General features: G+C 33.3%; 2 protein-coding genes across 2 annotated transcripts in view; one reads left to right on the forward strand and one right to left on the reverse strand.

Moving 5' to 3' along the window:
* LOC103570795 (RING finger protein 17) overlaps window positions 1-27,826 on the forward strand; it is an 87,774-nt gene that overhangs the window by 1,858 nt on the left and 58,090 nt on the right. The window lies entirely within an intron of this gene.
* On the reverse strand, window positions 80-24,588 carry LOC103570792 (uncharacterized). Its single transcript, XM_008548658.2, has 4 exons — window positions 24,300-24,588; window positions 2,272-2,531; window positions 836-2,203; window positions 80-705 (listed from the first exon to the last, which is right to left on the reverse strand). Exons 1-4 carry the CDS (start codon window positions 24,337-24,339, stop codon window positions 331-333), a joined length of 2,043 nt encoding a protein of 680 aa, XP_008546880.1. The 5' UTR covers window positions 24,340-24,588; the 3' UTR covers window positions 80-330.

Genomic DNA, 27,826 nt, shown 5'->3' on the forward strand with positions numbered 1-27,826 from the left:
ATGAGCATGACTTTTGGATAAATAATTTTATTATAAAATTATAATACTTAAATATACACAATTTAAATTGCACTCAGTCAAACAAAAAATAACAAAACCCGTCACCGCAAAAAGAAAATAAAAATAAAAGGTACTGAATAGCGCTGTTGTGGTGGATCCAGCAGTCTCGTAAATATAAATCGAGTATGACTAGAGATATAAACGAATACTTGATTCTTAAATAAAAATACCCGTTTTAATTAATTTAAAAAAATATATATATATATAAAATTTAAAAACAGACAAACTGATAAATTTAAATGGCAGCGACGCAAGATCCACACTTGCTGTTTATATTTGCTCGAGCTCTGGTTCTGGCTCTGACCCAGATCTGGGTTCAGACTCTGGGTCTTGGGCTTGGGGTTTGTCTTTCCCTTTTTTCTCCATGGCCTTCTTGAGCTTCTTGGCTTTAAGTTTAGCCTCCATCTCTTTGAATTTAAGCTCGAGGTAACGGTCAACTTCGGGACCGCTAAAGTCTTCCGGGAATTTCGGCATTATCGGTAAAATAAATTTGTAGAGACGCTCATTGAGAACGTAAAGTTGGGTCGTGGATTCGCATTTGACGTTGAACCACCAGTCGCACGTCAGCGCTATTTGACTAAAGATTGTGCCGTTAGGACATAGAAACGATGATTTCCCGCCGTTTAAATCGCAGTAGTGCCACACCTGTGCAAAAAAAATTTTATTATTCAATTTTTAATTCTATTATTTTACAAAAAATTTATTTTTAGTAAATTTCAATTCGCTCGGAAAAAATTTTCTTACAAAAGAAAATTAAAAAAAAAAAAAAACTCACTTGACATCTAGTCGCAGGATCACCAAAAAATCCCTTGTACCTCTGATCCTTGCAGCTGAAACTCGTTACCGGAATATCCGTGTACGTTGGATAGTCAACACCCGGCTTTCCTTTAGTGCCCGAGTTCTTGGAATCGGTCACAACGATGCCATCAAGATAACTATTCATCAAGGGCGTATTTATCTCCTGACCGACTTCATCAATTTCCTCCGCGATCTCATACGCCGATTCTTTATGTTTCGGATTAAACTTGTTCGGCAAGTAGCCTCTATTCCCTTTCTCATCGATATCCTGAATCAAAGGGGTATAATACTCTACGAAATTTTGATTCCTCAATTGTGTTTCCCCGCTATTGTAATCCGAGTACTCAGACGGTTGCGGTTTCACATTATTGCGACCATACAAAGCGCTGGGTTTAATACCAGACACTGTAGAAGCAGTAGCTGCTCCAGCAGCAGTGAATCGCAGAGATTCAGCAGTAATAGGGTTAGGAATAGGAATAGGAGCTGGTGATGTTGCTTGATATCTCATTTCAGTGACGACTTTCGGCCGGGAATTTTGATGTTTCTGTTGCTTGTATTCTTCATAAATTTGTCCAGATACTCCTGGTACTGGTAGTGACACTGGTACAGTACCAGGACTAGGACCAGGACCAGTACCAAGACCAGCAACTGGAATATTTTGTACCGACAGAGAATTATCACCAATATTATGTTGCCTTTTGGCGCCGTGCAATAAGGTCAATATTTCAACCAGTGTCTTAATACTAGAATCAATATTATCTCTATTCAACATCTCGGGCAGTTGATTGGTCAATTGCAAACTTTTAATTAAATTTTCTTCATTCAACTCTCCAGAATTTCTCGATATATAGTTGGGTCTATTTGCCGGTACTTTAAGTGGTACGCGAGATGATGGTTGTTGCTGTTGGTGTTGGTGATGATGCTGCTGGTGATGTACTGGAACTGATGGTGCTGGAGCTAAAGCTGGTTGATAAGACGGCTCGACTTTTATGTATCGAATGGGTTCGTAATCAACGGGATAGTACTCGGAATTAACTGGAGTTGGTTTAGGTCTCACGTAATCGAATAAATAGGAATCAGGTCGGCGAGTTTGTTTTAGTTGGGATGATTGTCCCAGAGAAACTGGATTGTATGGAACTCGCGGTCGTTCTTTATAGTAACGCGTCTCTGTCACCGTACTGGGGGTCGTTATCTCCATGTACGGACGTCGTTTGTTGTACTCCTGGTAGTTTATTTCGTCGTAATTTATCTTGGTGTTGTAACGAACTGGCATGAAATAATTATTGTCTCCGCCGATTTCTTTCGGGTCGTATTGAACCGATGGTATAAATTTTGCCTGGTAGTCCTGTAAAATTTAAATTATTTTTTTATATACTAATCCATTCTGTCAAAACATCAATCAAGTTTAATTACCTTCGTATTAGTCCGAATTGGTTTTCTCACAGACTCAGCCCGTTGTCTCTGCGGTTGCCGTTGGCCACTCGACTCAACAAACTGCCCGTTCTGATTAACATAATTATTAGCAACATAATAACTCATATAAGGTATCAGCCGCCTGTATCTCCTGATACTTTTTTTGAACTCCTCAAAATTTAACTCATCGATCTCATCGTCATCATCAATATCAGCATCAGCCGTCACGTTTAATCCCTTAGTCCAATGAAAAAAAAAACCTGCGGACAATTAGACCAGAATTAGTTTTTATTTTATTTCCCTTTCCTCTGACAATTTCAATTACAAATACAATATAATAAATATACCGAGTTTTCCGGTTAAAAATTAATAAATTTGTCAGGAAAAAGAATAAGGAAATGGTATTAGAGGAACAAAGGATGGACAGACTAGTTCGAGGATGGTTATTACGCTTTAGATGTCACGGTGTCGTAAATAAAGGTCTCGTTGGTGAATGGGTTCTAGACTAGCTAGACTAGATGAATAAAATTACAATGAAAAGCGTATATATATATATGTATATTTTATTGTATGCATAAAGCTTTGAGTGATGGGTAGAGAAAAAACATCGGTATATACATATACATTTAAATACTTAACACATACTCATATACATAAATTTAATCAGTAAATTTTCAGTCCCGACTCTCTTTACCCATGACATGAAACATGTGAACACGTCCGACAGCTCTCGTCAAACTAAACTCTAGATAGACGAACCTGCCTTTTTACCACCTTATATATCTGTGTATATATATATATTTGTAGGAGTATGAATGTGGTACCACAATCTATTACTTGACTAAAGTCACCATGAATTTTTATAAACCTATTATATGGGTTGATGTAACAAAGCTCTACCCGTTGAGTACGTGAGTGTACGTACGGTCTATGTCTCTTTGGTCCCTCTGTTGATTGTTTTGTTTATTATTATATTTTTTATATTTTCGTAACATCAAAAGGATGATGCATTTACAAAGCTGTTCGTTTAACGTTTTATAATCTATATTTTCATTTATGTTTTTTGTGTGTTACGCTGGGGGAAAAATAGCGAATAGAGGAAAACAAGGAGAGCGAGGATGAGGATGAGAATGTGTGTAGAGGGTGTAGGAATAAGTGTATAGAGGAGAGCAAAAGTGTGTAGGAACAGAAAAACTCGACCTGGAAAAATGCAATTCGATTCTGGACGAAACGAGTCTAGAAACTCTCGGCGTCCACTTTATTAATCCTGTCGGGTGGTTCGAGTGTGATTGAAAAATCCGCAAAAGCGCGTGCCTTGTGACAGTCCCAATACTAGAAATTGTATACCCACTTTTTTATTTTCTATCGATTTATATTTTTCTGATGGTGATATGGAAAAAAAAAAAAAAAGGAAAAAAGCGAAATAAAATTTGAAAAGAAATATTGGAGAATTTAGATGTCAATTTAAAAAGTTTCAATTAATAGCTTAGAAAAATAAAATTATTTATTTATTAATAGAAGAGATTCAAAAGGGTAGTGAAGGTCTCAATTAAAACGGGATTGGGTTGTCGATAAAAAACAACAGGGCAATTCGAGTTCTTGTTCAGCTTTACTTTCGTTTGTCCAATTGAATTTTTTAAAATGCTGTATAATAAACGAATGCGGAAGATGAAAAACGTTTTTTGCCCCCGGGATATTGGCCCTTTGTCTCATTTCGTCTCTCTTTGACGCTTTCGATGGGTAATATTCCCGTTATTTTTTTTTTTTTTCTTCATTTCAATCTGTCTCTGTCTATGTCATTTCGCTGGTTGCCGTCTATTCGCGATAAATTACTCGATAGCAGTAACTCTTTTTCTCCATGGCCCGATTGGGAATTTTAAGGGGTAATGCTGAGTCAATGAGTTACTGTTGTGACCGGACGATATTCTAAATCAACTATTTCGTTGTTATATATGCCGCTGGATTTATAAATTTATTTTAATCCCGGACTGTTACGTATAATGTGTTACTTGATCGCTCTTTATATTTTATATGTAACACGATATCATTTATTATTTATTTATATATATATATACGTATATATGTATACATAAAAAGGTAATATGATTAATATATTACTGGTAAATTGATATTTATGTTTATTTTTTGTTAAATAGTTTGCCTTTTAAAACGATACTAAAGCCCGCCAATTTTTTAAATTATCAAAAATTTCAGAGAAATTCAAAATTTCGTCAGAAAGTTTGTCATTTTTTTTTTAATTTTAATTGAACAAATATCAAATTTTGTTAGTTTTCATTCGAGACGGAAGCGTAAAATTTTTTTATAATTTTTCATTTTTTGAAAATTTTTCATTTTCGCGGCAAAAAGTTTGAATATTATACATATGACATATTTATTAATAAAGAGTTCTCTTGACAAATTTTAGTAAATGAATAAAAATCCAAAATTTAAAAATGACAAAATATTTCATCTGTCTAGAAATTTAATTATTAGAGTTCGCAAATTTTGAAAAAGTTGGAAATTTTTTTGAAATACTGATACCTTGACTGCAAGTTAACGTGATCCTAGTTTAAACAACTCAATAAATATGATTGCGTTGTAAAATAACTCAAAAGAAACCGTTGTCATTGGATCCGCTGAAGATAAAAACGAAAAAAAAAAAAAAAAAAAAAAATCAGACTAGCTATCTATAGAAATTGGGAGAAAGTTTGATGAAATTAGAGGTCGATGTTGTAACGTCCAGAATGATGAGCAAAACTTTTTCGATTCGTCCAATCGTAGAGTTGGCCTTTAGCCAAAGGAAAGTGCGAATCTGCAAAAGTCATCACATTCTTCGACAATCTCCGTTTGCTTTTTATTATTTCTTCATTCGATTTATTTTCCTCCTCCGATCTTGTTTATTTCCTTATTTAACTTTTTTCCTTTACACTTAAATTTTTTCGAGCGAATTTCTTCCGCGTTTAAAGTAAACTTACGTCCACTCTTTTCACCACCGGCTCGTGGGCGTCAACGCGTCCAAGGAATTTTAAATCACGTACACTTGATATAACCAAGGAACGAATGACTAAATCTTAACCATTGTTGTTGTGTAATGCCTCTGCTTCATACGTGATCCGTTTTTTTTTATAAACTGCATCGCCTCCATTTTTTTTATTACGGAAACTCAACATTTCTCTCCTACTTACAGTCAATTCCATTGTAATTGTAAATTACAACTAATCCTATGTAAATTATATATACTATTGTCTATTATCTCTTTTTTTCTTAAATTAAATTACAAATAGCGGCATGTGTTGTAAAAAAGCACATTCACTTTTTGTCAATTATTATTAAACACGCGAGACGTCACGCGATTTTAAATAGAGAGGCTTATTCTTATTTTATAATAAAAAATTACACATACATATATATGTAATAACTGTATATTTTACATAAGTTTTTACGCGAAAGTATATATGTAATACATAAAAGGATTCCTTGTATTGATATGTGACCTAATCAATAATATCGCGTGTCATCTTAAATTACAATCAATGAGACTATTGATTCATAAATTACAATAATTTGTATTCGTATACACATATTTGTTATGTATATCTATATCATCTATATCTAGAGCGAAGCATGGAAAATTTTTTTTAATAAAAAAAAATTCTAGTATAGAATTTTTTTCATCCTTTGGTTTATTAAAAAAATGTCAATTCCTAAGTAGGTTTCAAAACTACTAAATATATATATATATATATATATATATATATATATATATATATATATATATATATATATATGTGTGTGTGTGTAGGATAGCTGCCACAATTTTCATTAGACGAATTTTTTTTAACTTCATTGTGGTTTATTTTGTGTAAAGTAGAGTAATTAAAAAGTATAAATAATTAGTGATATCATTAACAAGTCGTTTTTTTACGGTTTTTAATTACAGCATTAGACAAAATCTAATTTTGAATGTTGATTAAATTTTCTTTAACCGTAATCATAAAAATAGTATTTTATTCAAAATGTCAAGGGAGTGGAATTGTGAAAGTCATTAACGGGTTGGAAATTTGGAACAACTAGCGAAAGTTTAATTAATTTAAAAATTTTAATAAATAAGTAGGCTATGTATTTTTTTTTGTCTGATGTCAGGTGGATATAAATTTATGACAAATGTTGCCCAAGAAATATTTCCGCTGATAAATTTGCCGGTTCACGCATGAATAGTTTGATCGGACGGATGTTTAGTAAACGCCTAAGTGCAAGTATGACGATTTCGCTTTCTATTTTACGGACAACAAATAAATGACAAACTTTAGTCTTTATAATAGCGGAAGTATTGATAGTTATGGAGATAAATTATTCATTTTACGGATTATGAGTTGGCTAATTGACCAAGTACATTGAAAGTTTGTTTCTTTGGATAAGTGATCGTGTGTTGGTTTGAAAAATCATTCGGATAAGAGTTTTAAAGTCAAAAGTAAGACACAGGTGTCAAGGGAATTGTAGAAAGGCGGAAAGAGAAAGGGGTAAAGGAAAGGTAGGCATGAGGTTTAGTTCAAGATTGAGATCGAGATCGAAACCGAGACCCAGACTCAGACCGTTAACGAAACTCACGTGGCCAAAAGTTTTCACGAGCTTGTCTTACTACAAATTCGATTCAACGTCAAACTCAAAGCTTGTGAACCGAATCATTGAAACTTGGATTTGATTGACTAGAGCTGAATATTCCGTGTGACAGTTTCCGTAACTCGTGACGCGAGTCCGTGATTTAGATTTTACTTTATCATTTCGTATTTTGAATACAGTTTCTGTTTCTCTGACAAGCTTAACCAGCTTTCATTATATATTTATACATTTTCATTTCATACGTTTTACTTTCACCCTTTCTCAATTTAATTTTACTAACTCAATATAAATAAATCATATGGAATACATTCACCGGTTATTTAATTTAAATCCATGTTATTTTATAACTTACTTACACTTTAAAGTTTTGGAATTTTTTTTTTTAACTTATAATTTTATTATAACAAATTGTTTTTGATAAATTTACGGTTTTAGTTAATTGCACACCTCAAGCGTTGTGCCCACCTACTTTTAATTTTTCGCGCCAAATTAAATCTACAAATGATTTTATCCAACGAATTTATATCTAAAGGGTGTTTTTGTAATTTGCAGATGACAATTCGTAAAATTAGCAGCAGAGTTTTGTGTCATTGTCTATAATGCAGGCGTTTGAGGTGTGCACTTTATTTTCCAATGGAAATTTTATTTATCTGCAGTGAAAAAAAAAGTTTCCGAGATCGAAATGATTGAAATAACTAATGGTAGAGATGAGAACTAAAATAAGAGAATCAGAAAGAGTATCAGCATAAACAAGAGCCAGTTCTAAGCATCTTTTACGTATTACCCTTTTATTTTTAAATTTAAATCGAAATTCATGGCTGTGTACCCTTTGAATCCGGTAAATCGTTTGTTTCGTCAGCAAGAGACTGCGGTTAGAGTCCAGTCATGCGAGCCAACCAGAACTCTAGCCTTGCATAGACCAGGATACTGTAGGAAGCGATACGATTCTAGTGTAGGAGCGGCGTAAAGGATAGGAGCTGGATGCTAGAGGATATTCCAGCACAGACGAGGTATTACACACAAGCTCTTGCGCCTCGACGTTGAGATTCGATACCGTTGAACCTCCGTCAGACACTCGAGAATCCTCCGTTCCCAATCTCTATCCTCTTTCATACATTTTTATTTCCATTTTATATATTTTTAGTTTTTTTAATCCCCGAGTCGCGTCACGGTTTCTCCCGTTTTCTCAGACGACTGTCCAGCTTTCTCTCTCCAGTATCTTGAATTGCCGGTAATAGTAGTGGTAGAAAGGAATACTCAACTCCTTATTTCTTGTCCTTATTCCTTTAGTTGGTACACCAGTAGAAAACGACTCTTGCAGCCCAGGCAATAACCCAAGCGTGAGGACAAATGGCACGAGTCCATTTAGTACTCTTGCAAGACTAGACACCTTTACAATCCTTTAGAAATCTTTGTTTTGTCATTTTACGGACGGTTTCTCATTCCTCCAATTGTTTTATTTATTTAAACTCTTTTTTTCATTTTTTTTCACGCTTCCGCTAATTTTTTTTGTTTGTTCCTCGGGCTCTCGGCTATTTACTCAACCAAAGTTTTAACTTAATTAATTGACAATGTTACTATAATATACCCAGGAGATAATAACTTGAGATTTTACTTACTCCACTATTAAAACCCTTGTGTATTCATTAACTTGTATATACTATTATTGTAAATTAGTGAATCTTGCACAGTAAACTCTCAAGAGATTTCGGTGTAACAGATGTTTGGGGTTGGATCTGCTAGAAAAGTGACGAGGCGCGCTAAAAATTTTCGTCATTTTACGTTTAACTGCACTGACAGCCCACACGGAAAAAGATATATCCGATAATATATGCCGGCAAAAAAGCATACGACAATACTAAAGATATAACCCGGATATATACCATTTTGCCGGGATCTATATTTTTTCGTGCGGAAAAAAAAACATCTTTTAGAAATTTTGGATTTTCTTCTAAAAAATTATCCTATCAGAAATTTCCAGTTAAAAAATTTTCGATTTCCTCAAAAATCATTTTCTTAATCCAAGAAATTCGCTCAGTTCGAAATTTACTGATCTACTTTTTTAACTTCCCGCTAAAGAAATTTCAAATTTAAAAAAAAAAGGAAAGATTGATTTCGGTTTGAAATTACAGGCGACTTTTGTTGATTTCCAGGAAATAATTTTTGTTCCCGAAATTATGGAACTAGAGTTTTCACGCTCTTAGAGGTAAAAATATAAAGAAGTTTTGAGGCTGACCAAATTACAAAATTTTTGAAATGGCGTAAATAAATTTCGATTTTTTTCTATCAAGAGATTAATTTTTCCTAATTAACTCCTTGAGAAAATATTTTTTTTTAAATCTGATTACGAAAAGAAAATAAAAAAAAAATGTAATTTCCGTCTAGACTGAACTCATTAATTAGTAGTAATTTTTGTTGGTGTTAATGCCATAATGTTATCATATGATTAAAGATATTTCGCAGAGCCTTAACCTTTTTGTGCTTATGTCTAACAACTGTTAATGCTCGTACTCTTACGTAGTCCCTCCAGCATTTTCCAAAGCTCCCAGGACGCGCTTGGCGGCTCATTTTCAGCTCGTTTGTACTTATGCCATTTATATGTAGGTGTACAATACGGAAATTCCGTGTCACGGTACGTAGCACACTTCGGCGACGTAATTAACGTTATGACGGATAAGCTTTGCCTCACAAAATACCTTTAGTTAGTAAACTGGATAGTTTTCAGTCGTCATACACGCCAGAGAATCACAGAATGCATTATACAACGACAATTATTATGAAAATATCTCACTTTTATTTTAAAGATCACACGTCTTATCACAACTAATTAATTAAATTTTTTTATCATAAAATTTCATAATAATTATCAATTTTATTATTAATAAGAACAAAAAAAATCCGTGTCAATAACAATAACTGAGACAGCAATTGAATAAAAATGATTCTCTCAGATATAACAGGAATAATAATAATATATAATATATATCCATATTGTCGTGTCTTATTTGCAAACGCTTAGATTCGGTAAAGCGTAAAAATATCTCGAACTTTGCTGCCTCAACTTGTTCCTCTTCTTCTTCGGTAGTTTTGCAAAACTCTCTCAAGTATCGTAGTGTCATAGTATGTCGTTATCAACACGGATGGACGTACGTAAAGCAGCAGCACCAGCAGAAAAGTATCCAAATTAGCAAAACTCGGGCTTTTTTTTTTATTATTTTTATTTTACTATCCCGACAAGTCGCTTTGTGCAACTCAACGATACACATTCGACCATTGTAGAAATAATAAATGAGATAGGGTGACGACTCGAAAAGATATAAAATACAATATATATAATAATAATAAAATGACAAGGAAAATTAAGCGATGCGTATAATTGTTGAAATTTTACTGGTATCTCTTACCTATAATTTTTAATGTATTTTATATAATTTAATTTATATTAATATTTCATATATTTATATATATTTTGATATAATTTGAGTTTTGAATTAAATTTGAAATAATAATTAATATTTATTTGAATAATAAGTAACAAACAAAAGGACTAAAATGACAATGACGGTTGCAAATATATAAGATATGAGTATATATAGATATATGTATGAAGAGCGTTAATTAGTAACGAGACAAGATAAGAGAAAGGAGGCAGAGGGTTGGATATTATTAATTGGCATCAACAGACTCAGTATAGCAAAAGCTTTAGCTTGATAGTTTATGCAGCAAGGAGTTGAGTTTAGGATTTACGTTCTGAATATTCGAGGTACTGACCGAAACTCAACAAAGTCGACAATACAGCCAGTAACCAACCTCACTACCCTCATTCTCTTTCGTCTGCTTATCTGTGTACATCTGCTGGTGTTACTCAGAACCCTCGCAACTGTGTCTTCATTGCGATCCCTACTTCAGCGTTTTCATGTCTGGCAACTCATCTTACGACCGAGACAATGCACACCACGGTCTCCACGGTGTGAAACCCCCACGGCCCAACAAGTCGGCTGGTTCTCACCTCGCCAAACTTGTATTGCGCCTCGAAACCTCAGACTTGTTACAACTTATACACTTGATCTATATACGCCTTGTTTACCTACTTCCTACTTATATATATATATATATATATATATATATATATAACCAGTACAAGTAGATGCTACACAGGTACGACAGTCTCATGGGTGTTCAACACACGTAATCAACTGTCTTACTCACTTATTGAGATATCTCGAGTATAAAATATCACGAAAAACAATTTTTTTCTACAATCGATCTTTGGAATTTTTTTTATGCACACTTCAAATGTCAAGGGTGTGCTCTAACCAAGTAATTTTTTTTTTTTTTAATTTACGTGATTTTAGCGGCTGATATTTTTGAGATAGAAAATAACTTTTGGAAAAATTGTATTTTCTTCTTAAAAAAAAATTATGCAACTCGAAATTTTCCATAAAAAATTTGGGTTTAGCTCCAGTTTTGCTGATCTACTTTTTTTTTGAAATAAAGAAATTCAGAATTTCTTTTAAAAAAAATTTTCAAGGGTAGTTTTTTTGTCAGTCATGAAAAATTAAAGTAAGGACTTGAAATTATTAAAAAATGCGAAAATGATAAATGTAAATATAAACAAGTAAACAATTTGAAAAATTCCAATTAATATTTAATTGATAGGGCAGATTATAAGGATATCGGAGCTTACGGTCGTGTGAACTTAGTCAGGATGGAATGTACAAGAGGATAAGTAGAGAAACTAGGAAGGTAGTGGTGTGAGGTGTGAGGTGCCGAGAGCCAGAGATAAACCCTAGAACAAAGTGTAACAGGTTGCATAGGGGCTCTTTTCGTAGGTGTCTCGTCCTGTAAATCTTTGCAAACTGCTATTCGCGCACGTGCCGTATCCTAGGCGTCATGTTATCCCCGCCTGGTTTTAAACCCTCAACTCTACCATCATCTCATCCTCTTCAAAGCTACACCTTCATACATATATAGATAATATATCCGCATTATATTTATATATATATAGATAGGGAGTTTGTTTGTCCGAGTGTAGCGAAAGCAGGATAGAGCCGACAGACGTAGACGGTCTCACGGGTTTCTATCTCTTTATTCCTTTATTCTAGACTCGGAAACTGTCCTCACCTTCTATTACCATAATACACCTTCTCAACGGTTTATCTTATTGTTACTCGCGGCACTTTAATACTTCTTATTTTAAAGTTATTCCGTCTCTTATTCACTTAAACATACACCCGGTACCTGGAGCTACTATTTTTATCATCTATTCTCTTCAAGTACTTGAACTCTCTTCAACTATCCTCAACTCTCTCCTCCCTACTCTCCTGTACCAGGATATTATCATTTTATTATTTATATTTTTTACGTTACTTTTTCTTTGCGTCTTACAATTTTTCCGTCAGGATCTTTCGCGCGAACGACTCGACAAAGTTGATTACTTCTTCACTAGACTGTCATTATTCTTCGTACTTTTTCATCCCCTCTAATCTCCATTCAAATACTTTTCGTCTTTATGATACTCCCGTTTATTTCCATTTTTTTTATCCACTTTTTGTTTATTACTTTTTTTGAGATACACCGGATTAATGTTCTTTAAATATTTACGCTTAAAAAAAAAAAATATAATTTTTTTTTATAAAATTTATTTGAAAAAAATAATTTAATTATCGAAATAATTTTTTTAGAAAAAAATTTCTATTTTACTTCCAGCAATTTTTCCTTTATAAAATAATTAATATTCATATTTTAATACCTATATATTTTTAAAAGTTAATTTTTTTTTTTATTGTACTTTTAATTTCCCTTTTACCTTTTGCTCCGCTGTACTAATAATTAGAGCGCCGAGTTGAGTTTCTTTAAAAGCTATCGTTCTTTTCTGGCAATTTAACCAACGATTTTTTTTTTTCATTCAAATTTATTCTCCTTTTACTACGCAACAGGTAAATATCCTTGCAATTTTACATCAATAAAAAAATCAATTCAACTCGGGGTAAAATGGGTCGCTCGGATCCTTTTTCTAAAAATAAAATATGAAATAAGTCATTTTAATTTTTTTCATAAAATTACACGAGTAAAATGACTATGGGGTAAATTAGGTCATCTCAAATTTACCCACTAGATGTCAATTCAAAAAAATTAGGTGACCCATTTTACCCCTCTTTTTTTTGTTAATGACAAACTCATGTTTATTAAACAAAAAAAAACGTGAAAAAAATGCGCTAAAGATTTTTTTGATTGGCCCATTTTGCCTCGTTTCCGTAATTTGAATAAATATAAAAAAATTTCTTAATTTTTACTTGAATTAAATGTTGAACAAATATTTAGACAAAAGTAATTAAAAAAATAGTGTGTTTAAAATACTTTGAGCGGGGTTTGAAATAATATTTAAAATTTATTATTTTTTGTCTCGTTAATTTTACTACTATCCGGGTAAGAGCTCGTCTAGTTGCCTGGATATAAGGGCAAAGGGGAAGCTGGTAGGTGGAATAAAGCTTGCAAGAGGGTGAATTCATGAGGAGGAGAAAAGTGGGTAGTGAGGAAGGCCGCAGACTAGCTAGACGGGAGCTGCTTGGAACGCCCGGGACGCGCGATCGTAAACTTTAATTGCAAGCTCGCAAATACGGTTCGAGTCTCCGTTTATATCGAGGCACCGGGAGTCGTAACACCAGACCGTTTCTCGTTCGTCTGTCCGTCGATTTTACCCAGCTGCAGTTACGAGCCCACTCTCTTCCTTCTCTTTTTACCATCTTCCTCTTCCTCATACTCTGGCTCTTACTCATTTCGTCATGTCTTCCACTTTCATTTATTCCATTTCCCGACACACCCGACACACTACTCTGTGTATCAACTTTGGCTGTCGACAACTTGTCGCCAGGGCTTCATCTTCTTTTATATATATAAAACTCTCCGACTACGACCTACAGTATAGAGTATAGAGTATAGAGTCTGGTTCTAGGACAAGTAAAATTGTCAAGGATAAAATAAGACGGACGTGTGTTACGGAAACATGTTACGTATTTCATTCATTGTATTGCTCTGCTCTCTCGATTGTGTGTTGGCCCCTGGGAGTCTTTTTCATGGGGCATTGGAAATAAACCGCCAGGAAAAACAAAGAAACCGGGACATAAACAAATAATTAATGGGAGCTGAGGGATAGTATGAATTAAAAATATAAATTGGAATTAATTGTTTTGGAAAGACTGGAAAAAAAAATTTATTCAGTCTTTTACAATCCCATTGGGGTTTTTTTCTGTCACGTCCGGAAACGAGTTGTTAACTTTTAATTATTACCATTTATACTAAGTCTGTAATGCTTTTAAAAAATTATTTAATACCGCAATGTAGATTTTTAAAATCCCGCGCTTGCCTCAAGCGGTAGTGTAACTAAAATTTTTACTATAATTATGGTAAAAAAATTTGTTATTTTTATTAATTCAATTAAAATGTCTGTCGACCCGTTTTAGATACTATTACCTGCAATTTCAGAAGCAGCATTTACGTGCGGTCGTTTTTACAAAACACCCCTAATGCCGTCATCGATATATTCACTTTTTACTGAAAATGACAAAAAAAAATCTGTATTGTCTAGGATTTGTCTAGGATTTGTCTAGGATATCTATAGAATTCTCAAAGAAAAAAATTTTTCTAAGTTTTCTGTAGGATTGTCAGTGAAAGAAATTTTTCTAAGTTTTCTCTAGGATTTGTCTAGGATTTGTGTAGGATATCTATAGGATTCCCAAAGAAAAAAATTTTTCTAAGTTTTCTCTAGGATTGTCAGAGAAAGAAATTTTTCTAAGTTTTCTCTAGGATTTGTCTAGGATTTTCAGAGAAATAAATTTTTCTAAGTTTTCTCTAGGATTTGTCTAGGATTTGTCTAGGATATCTATAGGATTCTCAAAGAAAAAAATGTTTCTAAGTTTTTTGTAGGATTGTCAGTGAAAGAAATTTTTCTAAGTTTTCTCTAGGATTTGTCTAGGATTTGTCTAGGATATCTATAGGATTCTCAAAGAAAAAAATGTTTCTAAGTTTTTTGTAGGATTGTCAGTGAAAGAAATTTTTCTAAGTTTTCTCTAGGATTTGTCTAGGATTTGTCTAGGATTTTCAGAGAAATAAATTTTTCTAAGTTTTCTCTAGGATTGTCAGAGAAAGAAATTTTTCTAAGTTTTCTCTAGGATTTGTCTAGGATTTGTCTAGGATATCTATAGGATTCTCAAAGAAAAAAATGTTTCTAAGTTTTTTGTAGGATTGTCAGTGAAAGAAATTTTTCTAAGTTTTCTCTAGGATTTGTCTAGGATTTGTCTAGGATTTTCAGAGAAATAAATTTTTCTAAGTTTTCTCTAGGATTGTCAGAGAAAGAAATTTTTCTAAGTTTTCTCTAGGATTTGTCTAGGATTTGTCTAGGATATCTATAGGATTCTCAAAGAAAAAAATGTTTCTAAGTTTTTTGTAGGATTGTCAGTGAAAGAAATTTTTCTAAGTTTTCTCTAGGATTTGTCTAGGATTTGTCTAGGATTTGTCTAGGATTTTCAGAGAGATGAATTTTTCTAAGTTTTCTCTAGGATTTCTCTAGGATTCTCAAAGATATAAATTTTCTAAGTTTTCTCTAGGATTTGTCTAGGATTTGTCTAGGATTTTCAGAGAAATAAATTTTTCTAAGTTTTTTGTAGGATTGTCAGTGAAAGAAATTTTTCTAAGTTTTCTCTAGGATTTGTCTAGGATTTGTCTAGGATTTTCAGCGAAATGAATTTTCCCAAGTTTTCTCTAGTCTGAGTCTAGAATTTGTCTAGGATTCAGAGAAAACTTCTATAATATTGCTTGCACATAAAAGCGAAGGAATATAATTTTTTTTGCCAACTCCGAGCTCCGGGTATGGATTGTTTACGTATGGATTATGGAATGTTAACGTACTTAGTGTGTATTTTCTGTGGAAGCTTCAAACAAATCTTCTGAAATATCGCTAGCATATGGAAGCAAAGGAAAAAAATTCCTAATTGCTGACTGGCAGCAATATTTTAAATAAATTAACATCCATGTTGTCATTAACTATAAACTTGTAACTTAATTGGTTAGAATGGTTCTATCTAGAGAGTAAATTTATTCGTAAGTAGATGGCACCCAGTATATGTAAGGCAACATGCCGTGGAAAGGGATCTTTGGGTTAGTTGGTTGGGATTGCGAGTTAATTGCGTGCTCTAACACCTGTTAATGGGAGCGTCCGGGTTGTCAGCAGGAAGGGAGGAAGCCAGCCAGGCAACCAGGCAGAGGCAGGTATTTAGCAGTACCTGGTACGCAACGTAAGCTGGTGGGTCGTTTGGCTGCGGTGCTCGGAGGTTGTGCAACAGACGGCGGTTGTCAGACGTGTGGCCGGGTGGTGCTCGGAGGACGTGGCGGCACGTGGGGCCAAAGAGTAGGCCGACGCGGGATTGAAACAAGCAGAGGGTGTCGACGCGAGGCAACAGGGAATTTGCCGTAGAGTGCTAAGCGAGACTAGAGTGTAGAGTACAGTGTAGAATGTAGAGCACGGGTGTATAGTGTAGATAGAGATGTCGACAAGAGCAAGTGAGAGAAGGAACCCGACGACAGGGGTTTGGTGTGGCTTGAAACCCCCAGCATGAGCCAAGAGAAACTCGGGGATGGTTAACGTGGCTAGAGAGTTGCAATCTGTTCCCGATGGCCCCCGTACGCCGTACCAAACACTGTGGTTACCACTTTACAGTCCCTCGCCTCTGTAAACTCTCAGCCCGTCACCCTTTCCCATCTCCGCTCTGCAGCGGAATATTGTCAGCCAAACCCAAAAACAGCTTTAATGCCTTTTCTCTCTTCCACTGCTCACTTTAACCTCTTTCTGTTTCGGTAAATCGATGTGTGTCAAATCGCGTCTGCTTCTTCATTGTCGCCTAATTTACAAAACTGATAGAGCTTCCTTTTGTTAATTAATTATCTGCCCTACGCTAACTATTATAGCCATCCTAAACTGTCCTCTCAGTGTCCTCGGTGTCCAGCTTGTTGTGTAGTCATACCCACCCTAGCAGCATTGCACGTCAATCGTACGTCCGGTCTATCAACGTTAGTCCAACCTCATTTAACCGCCTGTCCACGGGACATTAAGCTCAACTCAACGTTTGGTTTCCGTTTATTATCTCACTGAGCCTCTACAACTCCACCCCGTCCTGCACCCTGCGCCCTCTGTCCATTCTCTCTTCACCGGGTCTCGTTGATGTAAAAGACAGGATTGTAATTGATTTATTGTGAGATAAATTGATATTTAAACTCGTCAATTTATATTAGATTTTTTTTATTTTTACCAACTCGATCTCAAATCAACTGGCCCGTTCTCTTGGACACCAGACATTCCAGAGATTTTAAATTAATATTAAAAGTTTTAGCTAGATTGAAAAGAGTCTGCGCGTGTTTTATTCAAAGTAACTTGCGTCAGTACAATAATATTCTCACAAGATATAAATTAACATTTAGCGATGAAATTCACAACAGAATTATAAATTCAAGTGGCCTCAAACCCTCACTCGTATATATTTTAGCCACAAAGCCGTCCTGATACTCGTCGCTGTCCATCCCTCTGTCTCACGGTCTTTCACTTTGACCTAACCGAGGTAAATTTACACATACATATATACATATACATATATATATACATATATCCATATCCATATGTACAATAACGTTGTGACCACCCGGTTCTAGGTTGTCCCCAAAATGACTCGCTTTATGACACGTGATATCCTTCATCCAAAATATTATACCCCTCGACGACAACCAATCCCCTTTATGCTTCTCCTCATCCTCGTCCTCGTCCTGATCCTCATCCTCCTGTTCTTCATCCCATCCCGTTCCTCTTCAATATAATTTTTGTTTTTTCCTCCATTGCATATTATCTGAATCTCGACGACTTTTATTTACTCGCGTCAATCCGTAGATCTATACCCTCGAGAAGAATACTCTGTTCTCAATTCGTTTTATTTCCTTTACCTCCCACTCTCTTATGCTTCATTTTTTTATTTTATTCTATACTTTTTTTTTACTTCGCAAAACATTTAACGTGTTTCCTCAAAGAGGAAGCTCCTCTAGCACCAGCGGGCTCGTTCAAGGATCAAAGAGGATAAACGCGTGCACGGAGAACGAGAAAACAATTTTCGATAACATAAAAGATAAAAGTAACAAATAAAATATATAAAAATATATTTGAGTAAATAAATAAATAAACGAACAAATATATAAATAAATAAATAAAAGCTCTGCATGTTATCATATTCAGCTCGTAATGTTTTTTTGTGCGACGTTAAATTACATTGTCGGTAAAAAATTTCCGTAGGTTTTAATTTTGAAATCTTTAAAAGATCTCTTGTTTATTTGTACTCTTTATTATATTCTCGTATTTACACAGTGCCCGGGAGTCATTTCCGTATGACCTTTGACTCGCGATCATAAAAACTACTGGGAAAAAAATTTAATAAATATAAAAGTAATAATCATATGTACTATTCCGAGACAACTGCTTTCAATATTATATTGAAAAGCAACTTTGATGCTCGTAAAAAAATTAAAAGTATGACATTTTTTTTTTATAAGTAAATAAAACTCAATAGTCGAGTTTATAATAAATGTCTAATAAAAAACCGTTATCTCTTTTATCAATGACTGAAATCCCGATCAACAAGCGGATGCAAATTAATAATCCGAGTACTATTTAAATTCACTAGATACATGTGCGTTTTATTCATTTTTTACAAACAAACTTTTTTAATCATCAATTTCATGCCTCAAGACTAATTTCGCTGTCAATTTCGGAGTTTGGAAAATTCAATGCACACCTCTAATTTTTATCAAGGTCTATTATTAAAAACATTTTTAAACTATAACTCCCTCCCTCTTCCCGGGCTTTTCTAAAATCCGTGTCTTTATTGTCCTTGTTATTTACTCAGGTGAAAAAATTTGACCGAAATTAGGCCAAACAGCTTAATTTCGCCGAAATCACACCGAAACTGTAAAATTTTATTGAAAGAAGTCAAAAACAGGTCGGAAAATTTGTATTCTTCTTAAAAAGGCCGAAAATTGGCCGGTATTTCAAAATAAAATTTAATTAATTAAATAAAAAAAAAATTACAGCAATAAGTAGGAAAAAAATTCAGTTACGATTTTTCCAAAATATAGATTTTGAAAAAAATTGTCGTCATTTAATATTTTAAAAAAGTGGGAGGAGGGTCACTGTTTCTTAGTCCGGGAAATTTTTTTTAAAGACGTAAAATTCAAACAAGAAAAATTTTAAATTTTATTGAAAAACCCGCCATTTTTATTTGCTCGCATATCAGTATTTAGAAATCGATAAACTTTATTTTGCACTAGCTCTATAATCAATGAATTTAAAATTGTTTTGCTACCGACAGACCATGAGAAAAAAAGAAGTTTTAAATAATCCGCGGGTAATGTATTTAATTGATCAATGCATATATTACAGGATCGTTTGAGGTGTGCATTTGAATAACATGAAAAAAAATTGATAGTACCCATCAGGTTGATTGATTAAAATACAAACAGTATCACGTAAACAGTAAATAGACGGATTGTTAAAATTCCTGTAGCATTGTTGCGCATGCAATTAACGGATCGAATCTTACCGACCGCGATGCACACCGCAATTATTATCAGCATCATTGTATCCTTTTCCATGTATATTAATATTTTGACAGACGTGTGTGAGAAGCAGAGAGTGGTAGTAAATTTCGGCTCTCTTCTATCCCTATTCCACTTACCCTCAAGCTAATCGTTCGCTCATCCGCTCATACCTAATTAGCAATCCGCGGTACACATAATTCAGTTTATGCATCGCACGTGCGAATTTACCAAATCTACGGACCCGATTATATCAAATGCATAAATATATATCTATATATCTGCATGTATGCTTCCGATTACTGGCCAGAGATTATAAACCCCGAGACCTCTGATTCTATTAGCTGTCCTTTCATCTGCCTTTTGTTTAATTAATATCAGTCTAATATTTTATATATATATATCACTAATCTTCAATATCGATCATCAATAATTAATGACATTTTAATTATTATTATTATTTATTATTTATGAAAGGATTTACATACTTGATTATACGGAGATTAAATTATATTTCAAATATATATTTTTTTTTTTTTCGGTAGCTTATTTTTTTTATGCTGATGTAATTATATTTAAACCAATCACTTGGGTTAAATATACAGTAAGTTAATGATACGATTGTAATTATCAATTAAAAAATATAATTAATAGTTAGTGAGTGTGGTAAATATAGAATGTCGGGTATTATATATCGAGTGGTTAGTTATACATTTGTTTTTTTTTTTTTATTTTTTATTTACGCTTCGGGTATTTCATACGCAATATTTTCACTCACTTGCGTCGGATATGTCGTTAACTCGACCTACTGCAGTTCGAGTCATGGGAAAATTATTTGTAAATTTTTTTTTTATTAATTTTTACTCACAGGTAGTATTTGATAAAAATATCAGAGGTTTCAGTGACTGATTTTTCTATTAAAATTTTTTTTTATCTAAACATGGGTAAAATGGGTCGTTGAAAAAATTTCAATTTTTTTAAATTTCTATGAAAAAAAATTATGTCGGGCAAAACGGACCGTCAACTAAAGTATCAAAAAATTTTAATTTTTTTTTTAAGTTTTCTAAATTTATTCCAGCTTCTAAACGGAAACTAAAATTTACAATAAGTGGAAAAAAAAATTTTTTATAATTAATGCAAGTCCTAGATCGTTACAATGGCTAGTTGAAGAGAATAAAAAAAAACTGGTTGTCCGTCAGTCTATTGTCAAACACAATTTAAGTCCATCACATACAATCAGCATCGCAGAATGAAGTACAAAATAATTACGCGGATAGTTTGTGGGCAGAATGTGGATAGTGAGCTTTCCCGACGGCCACCAGTTGGTTTAGTCGGTTTGCGATCAGGGACGTTATTATCGTAGTATGCGTTCTGCTTATTACCTCGGTCTCCAGTTGTCATGTCACCTGCTCACTCGTTCACCAAATCTCTCTCTTACACTTTCATCCTTATCTCCTCGTCCCGTTTCTACATATCAGACTAGACCAGACTCTGGACTAGATAACTCAGGACTACTCACTCTACTCTACTCCTCTTCGGACGACTAGCTAACCAGCATCAGACCAACTTGATGCTGATGCCCCAGCAACCCGAGACACGAGACGAGTAGCCGAGACCGCACGTGCTTTGATTCCTTTCTCTAGTTCACTTGCTCTCATTTACCTCTCTGAGGTCTCTTGAGCTTGTCATAATATCAACAACCCTCACCGCCATATCAACTCACCACTTCATCCAAATATATATAGATCTATGTATACATACATTTATTTTACTGAAAAACGTCACGAGCGCATGCAAGATTACTTGGACACGTAATTTTACACGGACTTTATCATTAGAAACCTCTTGTTTACACAAGCAATGATGACTCTTAAGTCAAGGCAGAAATAAATTTATTTGTGAGAAAGTTTAGACTTGGTAAATAATTATATATAAAAATTGCATGTTCTATTATTTCTCTGTTCTCTTGGATCGTGATAAATTAATTACTCCACCTCTCACTTGTTATTATCATCATACTTTTTTATACTTGAGGATTCCTAACTTCCTATTAAATTATTTTAATTACTACCGGATTTAAATGATTAGCACTTTAATACAAATTATATAATTTAATAGAATAATATTTATTGCAGTAATTAATTACTATTTATTTTACATTATGCCATTATTGATAATGTCATATTTATTTATGCAACATTGATAAAATGACTTGATGTCTAATTTTTTAATTTTTTTTTCAAATGGTAAATTATAAAAAAAAAAAAAAATATTTTAAAAAATTGCACTTGTAGTTTTTTTAATTTTCTATATGTGCATTTTTTTATTTTTTTTTTTTTCTTCAAATTTAATTGGTGAAAAAAAATTCGAAAGTTTGTCTGTTAACTTCAGGATCATTTGATAAAACACATGTGATTTTTTTTTAAATTACATGTTCAATTTTCATATTAATCTAAATAAAAAAAATTTTTTTTTTTTTTTTCAAATTTGAGGGACAAGTGAACTTGGGGTTTATATTTTTTTTCAAAGTTTTTTTGGATACCCGGCAAACAGAGAAAAAAAATAAAATAAATTTGTCTGAGTATCAAAAGATTTCTCACCGTCACTTGGGACGAATAAAAAAAATAAGTAGACGCAAGTAGAGAATTTAAAATTCCAAGCCACCCACCCACCCAGCACTCTCCTCGCGGGTAATACAATTTACACGGGTGATGCGTCTGCGGCACGTAAATTTTTACGGTGATCATGTATGTTCGCAAACCCGTTGATGCATCGTTCCCTTTCCTCCCAGCGTCTCCCAATAAAATTCACCCTCTATCCACTCTGCTGCGTCTAACTATTACACACACGCCCGCGGTTATCGGATGTGTCGGTCTATTCACCAGCGACGCCTAGACCGAGACGAATGTAAAATTAACGGGAACTGAATAAAAATATATAAAAATATATACGTATATTTATAAAAGTGTGTGACACACACTCGCGAACGTGGTTAGAATAGAACAAATCATCTGCTTGTATTCACTCTCTATTTTCACCCTCACTTTACAACCCCTTGCTCGATTTTTTATTTATTTTGTGTTATCTATACCCTTTGTTACAAGTCTGTCATTGATATATATGCCTGTCAGTATTTTTTATTTAAAATCTCGCTTTAATAAAGCTATTGTTTCAAATTCGAAGAAAATTTCTTTCATTAAATAAATAAATCAACACATTTTTCGGTAAAATGAATTTGTAAATTTTTAAAACTTGGTTTTGGTGAAAAATTTTTGTTGGGACATAAAAGTTTATAGATCTATAACGAGAGGTACACCTGCTTGTACTTTTACTCTGACTCTTATGGGTGAGGGATGATGAGACTGGAGAAAAAAGAGCAGAGAGCTTTTGCAGCCGGAAAACTCGTCGTCAGCGAGCTCGCTGAGTTAGTGAGGTACAAAAGTCGCGTTTTATGACCTCACGAGCTAGTCTCTCCCTCTCTATACACTCACAAGGAGCTTTAATATGGGTTGTATATACTGGTGGCCATTCTAGGGAAACTTAATGGCCGACGTGACAGTCGAGGATCTTGAGAATCGTTGACGGTTTTATAAATTTAGAACAACGAATTTTATTTAGTTTCGGAGGTTAATTTTTTTGGATAAAAATATATGGGAATTAAAGCTTGAATTAAAATGACAGTGGTCGAGATTGTGATATTGTCTGAGACCTATCATTTTATGCAAATAAAAACTAAGACTACGGTTGATTTCCCTGGTGGTATTCATTCTGTAGAACCGCGTGCAGGTCAGCGATACCTATGGGGACTAACAAACATTGTCAATGGGAATAGTATAGAAAAAATATTATATTTTTATACATACTCACGTATAAAATTGCTTATTTTTATTTCTCAATTTTGAGATTTTCTTTTCACAAATTTCATTTATTAGGAATAATTATGTCCGTAATTAAAAACTTGAGATTGTATATCCAATTAAAATTAAATAATTCAACTGATTACAATTTTTGACATGAAAAAAATCAAATTTTCAAAAGTCCTAATTTCGATAAAAAAAATTACGATTTTATGGTCTTGAAGTTAGCAGATAATTAGTAATTTTTAGATTTTTTTTCTCTATATAAATTACAAAAAAAAAACAAAAAATAAAAAAATGCACATTTAGAAAATTTTAAAAACTACAGGTGCAATTTTTTAAAATATTTTTTTTTTAATAATTTATCATTTTTAAAAGAGTTCAAAAAATTATTAATGTCAGCTGACACCAGTATCATCCAAAAAAGTCTACATTTTGAAATCGAAAAATTTTATTGATCATAATAAAAAAAAAAATTTACCGCCACTACAAAATTATTAATAACTGATATAAATATGAAATTATCAGAGTATTTATCGTATATATGACTGTCAGAGTAAGTGAATAATTTTCCAAAACGATAGGGACCATCATCTACGCTCGTGTCTCATTGGAAATGATTATAACCCACTAGCGTCCCGGATTACCGTCGATGTGGATTAAATCGTATGAACATGGACATAGCCAGTACACGCGTAATCCGTGTGTTCCTCCCCCCAGTACTCGGGTTTTCATCCGCGTACTAGTTCTCCCGCATTATCACCCCGACAATTTCATCGAATGATCGATTCCGTTTAAACTCGTAATCGTCATCCCATAAATATTTCACGGTAGTAACACTTCATCAGTCTCTTTGACTGCCTACCATTTAAATTATTTATTTTTAAAAATTAATGCTAGTTCATTAAATATGTTATTACTCACCGAATATCAAAAAAGTTATCAAAAAATTTTTAATCATCATCACTGAGTACTTTTGCAATTTAGTCACTCGAGTTTACACATTAAAGCAACAGTACTTTTAAATTTTCACCCGGTACTCGCTGATATTTACTTGTTACAATTATTGATTTATCGTTATGTCAACTATAATTATTGTTATTATTGGACATGTGTAGTTGTCGAAACACTGAACAAAGCACTGATTGATTTAGCGAGTGTGAAGTCCATGCGGAAACTGAAGTCTTTGACGAGAATACGAGGCCTTAGTAGTCTCATGTGTCTCGAAGCGAACGTGGGCCTTTCTCGGTCGCTTTGTATACTTGTATGTATGATATACCTTACCTTACCTTACCTTATACATACATGTGTATATAAATATATATATATATATACATCGGACTTTATTAGCCGAGTTGAGGAAACGGAGGAGTAGGTTTCGAGGTAGCGAGGCCGAGGAAGGAGAGGAAATGAAAGGACGTTTACATTCGACTCCCACTTTTACAACTCGTACTCATCCATGATACCTTCATATTTATTTGTAATCCATTTATTTTATCTTATATCCGTAATTATTTAAAAAAATAAAATTTTTTACGCAGAAAAGGGGATTCGATCCGCGAACTCTGGGTTCCGGTCGCCGGCTCTATTGACATCCGTTTGTTTCTCTTATGTTTTGGTGTAATTAACAAAATCTTAAATTGATAATTAATAATTAATAATGATGACGCATGTAAATTGAAAGGGAGACAATCTCACGTCCTTCGAACTGCGTAGTAAAGAATTGGAGCGTGTTACCTATTGCCGTTTCACTTTCTGTTAAAAATTTAAAAATAACAGTTTATAAAATATTATCTGGAGATTTTTTCTCACGGCCATTCTCATCATGTAATATTTTTTTTTATAATCTAGACATTTCACTTGTTTACGAGTGGATTTATTGTTTTGTTGACGTACAAATATCAGCAATTTTTTTTTTTTAACTATCGTTTTGCTTTGCATGACTCCAGGTTGTTTGAAACACCCCAGGTAGATCTTCGTACCTGACAACGCCTCTAATTGTCTCGTTTATCGCACGCATCCACTGTTCCTCTATGTCCATTCCATACTTTTGTTATTTATCTATTGATTTAACTTTTTCATTATAACCTTTCAGTGTTCTATGTCGCGTATGATCCAACGTAAACTTCATTTTTAATTCAATTGTGTAATGATACTTTTTTAAAATTTGAAACAAACTTAAAGTCTTAAGACCTCGACCTTCCGCTAGCAAATGTCACACAGACACGCTCGTGTTAAAAAAAGCGGCAAAACATTTAAAAGAGAAAACAAACATATTGTTAACATTTCTCTGAGGTTAACGTCAACCGATAATTGTCTATTGTTTGTCTTGTACTTCTTTGTTGTCGCTGTTTCCCACTTTAATTTCGCAATTTTTTTTTTCTCTGCTGCTAGTACAAGTGAGAAAGCAATTGCACCCATATATATGTGCCCACATACACACATATATGTATACATAAATATAAAGAGACAGTTGTCGTTGATAGTCTCGTGAAAATTCTTATCGTTTTTATACTAAATGTTATGTCGAATCGGTCGTTAAACGGGAACGATGTCCGCGGTTAGCTATATAACACTACTTTCATACATAATATATATGTATATGTATATGTTGATTTTTATTTTGGTTTTTTTACCCGCGAACTTTATGGTCCACAGATAAATCGAAAGCGAACGCTAGGGCGTGAAATGATAAAATATCTATTATATTACTTTATGGCCTTATTATATTGCAAGTATGCAGTCTGCGGAGAAAAGATGGGTGTGATAAATATATATGATACATGTTCTTTTCATCGGCCATCACCTATCAGTATATCAACAATTCTTTTTTTATATTAGACGATTTATGCGGGAACTCACGCATGCTACCATTCTTATTTCCGGGTATTCGTTTATTACGCAAATATATATGTATATATATATATATACAATTATGTATAGTGCTGATGATAGACATTGCAGTATATAAATTCATATATTTTATTATACACGTTTAATATTAACTTTTTTCTTCGCGCATATATTTCTTTAGTAAATTTCACTTATTGTCGTAATAATTTTTTTTTTTTTTTTGAATAGAAAAATATATAAGAAGCAAAAACTCTTAATAAATATCGAGAAACAGAATCTGTTTATAATTAAAAAAATTTTTTAATTAATTTTGTTGTTAAGATTTTGTTGGAAAGATGTTTCAATCTCGTTTAAACTTTTCCGAGTCAATACTTGAGTCGGAATCAATTTTGCAGAGGTGAAAAAATAAGATGGTGAAATATATAAAAATAAATGATAATGATAATGAGCAAGTGAAACAAATAAAGAAATAAGTTAGTGATAGGAATAAGTGAGAAGTAAAGTTAAAAGTATAAATTAAGTCTCGTGAGTTTCCTTTGAACACTTTAGCGCGACTGTTTAATTAACGAATTACCGTTCGTTAGGTAAATTTCGTTCGCCCTTATTTTTCGCCATCCAGCCATCCGACTTATCGACCAAATCTTATTAATTATTCTATTTTAAACTGTAACATTTAATCCAACTAAATGTTTATCTGCTTTAGAAATTCAGTTTATTAAATTTTATTAGTCGCCGTATAATTGTCGAGTAATTATTTCAAAAAGACAATTTACAACTTTAATTATTTATCTAACAATTAAAACTTTTTTCTACTTAGGAAGGGGGTAGATTTGGGGACTCAGATACGCAAACAGGGTGGCCGCAAACCGGAAATATTAGAAATTATCAGAGAATTTAATGCAATTAAAAAATGTCAGGGAATTTTTAAAAGTTTCGGGAATTAAATTTTGACAGTTCAAAATTTAAAAAATTTTCAATACACGGAGAGAAAATTATGGTAACAGTTACTATATATTATGGGAATGGTTCCCATACTGCATGGTAACCGGTTTTTTTGAAATGTTGATTATAGGAACGGCACCCATATATTATGGGTATAATTCCCATATGGTACCGGAATAGTTCCTATGGAATTATGGTGATGGTTACTATAATATTATGGTAATGGTTACCATAATATTATAGGAACCATTACAATGTGGTTATAGGATTGGTTCCTATTCGCTTATGGGAACTATTCCTATGAGTATGGTAATCATTACCATGAATTTTTCACATGCGATATGGGAACTGTTACCACAATGATAGGAATTGTTCCCATACTTATGGAAACTTTCCCAGAAAGTATGGGTCTGTATCCCATAATCCCAAGTAATCATTACCATAACGGTATGGGATAATATTTCATAAACGTACAAGGAACAGTTACTATTATTTTTTCTCCGTGTAATATTAAAATTTTAGGGATACCCCATTTTGCCTCTTCTCTAAATTTTTTTATTTATTCATTTAAATATATTTTTACCTTGGTTTTGATATAAAAAATAGATGGGATTATTTTTGTCGCATATGAATCGGCTAGAATAACTACGAAATAA

The sequence above is a fragment of the Microplitis demolitor genome, chromosome 5 (genome assembly GCF_026212275.2).
Source record: "Microplitis demolitor isolate Queensland-Clemson2020A chromosome 5, iyMicDemo2.1a, whole genome shotgun sequence".
NCBI classification, from domain to species: Eukaryota; Metazoa; Arthropoda; class Insecta; order Hymenoptera; family Braconidae; genus Microplitis; species Microplitis demolitor.